Source organism: Berghia stephanieae, chromosome 15, assembly GCF_034508935.2.
Source record: "Berghia stephanieae isolate SIO BIC M18660-M18661 chromosome 15, UCSD_Bste_1.3, whole genome shotgun sequence".
NCBI classification, from domain to species: Eukaryota; Metazoa; Mollusca; class Gastropoda; order Nudibranchia; family Aeolidiidae; genus Berghia; species Berghia stephanieae.
Genome location: NC_088374.1, coordinates 9,282,751 through 9,287,750, shown reverse-complemented (window position 1 = coordinate 9,287,750; position 5,000 = coordinate 9,282,751). Strand labels below are relative to the sequence as shown.

Genomic DNA, 5,000 nt, shown 5'->3' with positions numbered 1-5,000 from the left:
TTTCTAGTTTCTAGCAAATATATTCGTCCCCACTTCGATCTCAAATAGTGTCTAAAAAGAATAGATAATTAAAAAGCAAACAAACAGAAAGATTCAGAGAGCGACCAAATGGTCAGATAGAGGAGAAAAAAAAAACAATAATTGTTTTAAAAATAAAAACAATTTAAGAAATTCATGCTCAGAAACGGAACATTTACATAAAGGTTTAGCACACAAAAAACTCTACGGTTTAGGTCAAAATATAAAAAAAAGAAAAAGAGAGATTTCCCTCGGGGGGGGGGGGGGGGGGGGGTCGCGACTGGTTCGAATCTGTGCAGCTAAAAGGAGTAAAATGAAAGGTGGCCTAACCCACTGAGCTGTCTATCCACACCGCTATCGGAATATCTTAAATTCATATATGAGCTAAACATATTTCCACCATTTTTGCTTTCTTGTTTTGGTAGTTATTTTCATCTCTGATTCGAATAAAAATATGTTATTGGATCTAGTTTTGTGGACATGTGATACTAAATTGTATTGTCTTGTGCGAAGAAGACAGGAAAATAACAGGTGTCGGTTTTGGGCTTTGGGGCGAACAACACAATGGCCTAGGAATTCGTCCACGAAATAAAAAATAATTCCCGGTCATCCCCAAAATTATGGCCAGAATGAGCAAATCATAGAAACAAGAGATGATCAATAAAGTTAACAGGTAGGTAGGTAGTGAAAATTTAAATGGTTGGTGGACTATGAACAGATTTGATGATTAACAACTTTCTTCCTGGTTGAAAATAAAAAGTCGAATTGCCAGTTTGACGTTTTCAGATCAAAGTAACAAAAGAAATTTCATTGATCCATTTGCTTTAAAATAATTTTTTAAAAAGAATTGGATTTGACATTTGATCACTATTTACTTTCATCTTGTGTTAAATATCACTTGAAATATTACTAACTGTTTTGGGACACAACCACTAGTATTTTTTCCAGAATATTTGGTATTTTTCACGCCTAGTTTGGCATTTGCATAAAATCTTTCTGCCCACTTGCTACATGCGTCTGGGAATAATGACAGCCGTGACTTAGTTGAGTTACATTGTAGTTGATATTGATAGTGGTTGTAGTTGTAGATCTTGATGAACTTGAGATTCAGTCTTGATTCGTTTGTGGATTTTTAATGTTTGAAATTTCCAATTCCCCCTCCCCTTTCCCAATCCTTTACTTTTGTTTTCGACTAATGCGAGATGTTGAAATGAAGTCTAGTTTGTAGTTAGGCAGTGTCTACGTACACTGTAACCGGGCTCCTAGCCTCAGGATCTACGTACACAGTAACTCTGGTAACTGGTTTGCTGCTACAATACAAGCAATGGGAGGACCTCGCTCTGTATGTGTGTTTGTGTGTGTGTTATTTTTAAAAAAATCAAACAATACAATATAACCCATTAAAGGCGAGATTCAAGGTTACCATGTATGTTACTGTTACCGTGTACGTAGATCCTGATGCTAGGTGCCCGGTTGGTAACGAAAATAATGATACCAAGATATCTGCGATATTCCTCTTTATATAACGAAGTTATGCATCTTTAATTGAACCCCCCTAAAACTTAGTAAAAGCGAACAGCAATTTCCAGTCATAACTTTCTTATGGGCGAGTTAGGTCACAATTTGAATCCCACTGCTGCTGCTCACTAAACTGCCCTAAAGTTACCGTGTACGTAGACACTCCGTTGTAGTTATTATTCTAACGATTCACAAGTTCCAGTTCCACGTCTCAGGTCTGGAGATGAGAAATTCTCTTATTCTTATTAGGTAGTTGGGTGGGTTGTCATTATTTTCAGAAATGTCTGATAATAAAGAAAACTGATTATTGGCAGACACCTGTCTGGCAATAACCAAAAGCCTGGCCTTTTCGTTAAGTTGGCAGAAAGATTTTTTGCAAAATGCCAAACTAGGCATGTAAAAAACAAAATATTCTGAAAAAATGCCAGTGGTTATTTGTGTCCTAAATCAGTCAATATCAAGTGATATCTAACTAACACAAGATGAAAGTAAATAGTGCTCAAATGCCAATCGAAGTGGCAATTCGGACCCGAGTCTGAATTGCTTCCCATGGCAATTCGGACTCCTGCCACATGCGCCTGCGCAATCACAGGAAGTGTCGGAAGTGGAAGCTGGGTCGAAAGCGAAGCATGGGGGGGGGAGCTGCTCGTTCTCAGTTGTCAGTTGGTAGGGGGGGCGAGTGAGCGAGCAAGTCACATTTTAGAACTCCCGAAGATGACTCCCTTCAAAAGCAGTAATCTATTCTCTTCTTTCAACGAATTCATGCAAACCTTAAAAGAATTTGAGAAGGCGACCTGTGCTTGTGTCAGGATGAGACATTTAGGTGCTCTCAAACTAAGTATACTGGTAGTGTGCTCTTGTAATCTGCATTTGAACTAATTCCCATTTGTCTTACTTTTTCTTGGGTATTTTTTAATTGTGTAATTCTAGAACTTTTTACTATCCAATTTTCTCTCTTTTTACTGGCGCTGATATGACCTAAATGTTTTGCAAGCGCCTTAAAAAACAAAAAGACAAAACAAAACAAAACATAGATCTAAATATTCGTGGTCTTTGGGAGATTACAAATTACAATTGTAGTCGCTATTGTAAACGTTAACAATCAATTTGCCCTCGCATAGATAAAAGAGTGTCTTTGTGTAATGATTGGAAGATTTATTTGATTTGCCATGAGCGTGTTGCAAAAGATACATGCATGACCTATCTCTACATTATATAATTTGCCATTTGTGGACTTGAAAAACTGCGGGGAATGGAGAATAATATGACTTTGGGCATTGAGCGTTTTATTTAAAAGGCTGTATGGGTCGGGCTTTGACAAAAGGCAGTATCTTAATTCTTTTTTAATTAAAAAAAATATGCTGTTTTATTTCTAATTCTAAATATAAAAATAGAGGCGATTCTTGGCAGCAAACCACTGGGGTAGGGGCAGAGTACCATCTAATACTAATATTATTAGATAATACTTGACTAGGTGCCTATTAATAAAACAAGCACTGGTTGAATACAAGAGAATGATCAACTGGTAATGGGATTGGTGGGGGGATGGGGGGGGGGGGGGTAACCCACAAACGACCGAGGCACTGGACGAACATGGTGATGCGAGATCAAAGAGAAAAAGCCGCCGGCTCTTAGGTTGTGGAAATGGTTGTAGCATTTCCGGTAGTAACCATCGTTTGGATTTCAAAACTGGCCTAAAATGGCTGCTAAGATTTGAATAAGGATTTTGATGGAATGAATTTCATGGATGCCTTAATATACAGCTTTGCCCTGAATTTAATGTTATTAAAATGTTGAGATGTTTTAAATCACTTATCATCACTGAAATTTTGATTTACAAATTTCTAATTTTTTAATTATCCAAAGCTAAATTATACTCTATTTTATCCAAAATCAAAATATATATCTAATTGGCATTGATTTAAAAATAAACAGTACCAAACTCCTGAAGAAAATAAGATATTAAAATCATTAAAATCCATCCATTAACAAACAAATCTATTGAACTTTTTCTGAGATCCATCATGATTCAAAAGTAAAATAAAATCGGGTCACAGCCACTCAGCCATTTATCAGCTCACTGTTGGAGTGCCAAATGGACATTTACCAAAGCACCTACTGTTAGATTCTTGTGCGTAGATACTCTGTGTCGTGTCAACATCAGCAGACTATTTACTATCTAATGTCACTATCTTAATCTGCAATCCATTGTTTTTGCACATCCTTGCTCTTGTTTAGCTGATCTTTTTGGGAATTTGAATTAATTCTGCGGATCAGGATTTAGAATTTGAGTTTGACTGCGGATCAGAAATATTTTCCAGAAGAATTGTAGTCCTGAGTTTTAGATTTTATGATGAACTTTTAGATTGGGTCTTGATTTGTTTGTGGATTTTTGATGTTTGAAATTTCCACTCCAACTTTTCTTTTTCAGGGAAAACGGTATTAAGTCGGGTTGGTAAAGATGTTGAAAATTGAATTTATAGCTAGAAATATCAGACTTGTGTTGAGTTCATACGATTTATTGAGGATAATGGCAACCATATTTTAGGGTGTGAATGCCAACAATTTATATTTTTGACCAGTTTAACATTAAATTCGGCTTTTAAGCATCTGGTTCGTTCCGACATAATACCATTTTGAGGAGATGGGTCACAATTAGTATAGCTAGACCAGACCCCTGTTCTTAAGTATAGAGTTACTAAATTGAGTGCTTTACATTCTGATTCTATCCTGAGGGAAATTTTTTTTTTTTAAATTGTGACCCCTCGTCTCAAAACGGTATTAAGTCGGGATGATTAAGATGCTGAAAATTAAATTTATAGCCAGAAATATCAGACTTGCGTTGAGTTTTTAAATTTATAGAGGAGAATGAATATCATATTTCAGGTTGCTAAATACCTGTCATTCATATTTTTGACCACTTTACCTTCCATTTGACTTTTTAGCATCTGATTCATCCCGACATAATACCATTTTGAGACATTGGGTCACAATTGCAGGTTTTACTTTCAAGACGTCTATGCTTTCTCTACTACTATTTATCTGCAAATTTATCATGATGAGTTATAATAGCAACAAATTTATCACTCCAGGTACACAAGGTCAAGGTCATTGTGGATGCCCTCACCAGACGAATACTAATCGGCGTAGGGAATATCCAAAAATGGACGATTTTTCATCAGTTGATTTCAGCATGACAGAGTTCAACATTGGGGATGTTGACTGTCGCAATCCAGCAGGAGATTTGTCCAAAATACAGGAAGACAGTACGGGAACTTTGGAAGGCAGGACGGGGAGGGATGCCAGTGCTGTTAGTGATGTTAAAGACACCAAGGACATGCCAGGTACATTTGGGAGAAATACGAGTGAGTCAAATAGCGATATGCCTAGTGCAGATACAAAACCTGCCGCTGTCGCTGTGAATTCGTCGGAGGATGAATGCATTGAGGATAAAGGAAATGGCA

At 36.8% G+C, this 5,000-nt stretch overlaps 1 protein-coding gene across 2 annotated transcripts in view; it reads left to right on the top strand.

Annotated features, from left to right (window-relative positions):
• Positions 1 to 5,000, top strand: part of LOC144960670 (uncharacterized) — a 20,678-nt gene that overhangs the window by 5,597 nt on the left and 10,081 nt on the right. For both annotated transcript variants that reach the window (XM_078893953.1, XM_078893952.1), the window contains exon 2: positions 4,629 to 5,000. This exon is cut by the window's right edge and continues 133 nt beyond it. In XM_078893953.1, coding sequence (XP_078750079.1) covers positions 4,700 to 5,000 — 301 coding nt within the window. In that variant the 5' untranslated portion in view covers positions 4,629 to 4,699. The remainder of the gene's footprint in view (positions 1 to 4,628) is intronic.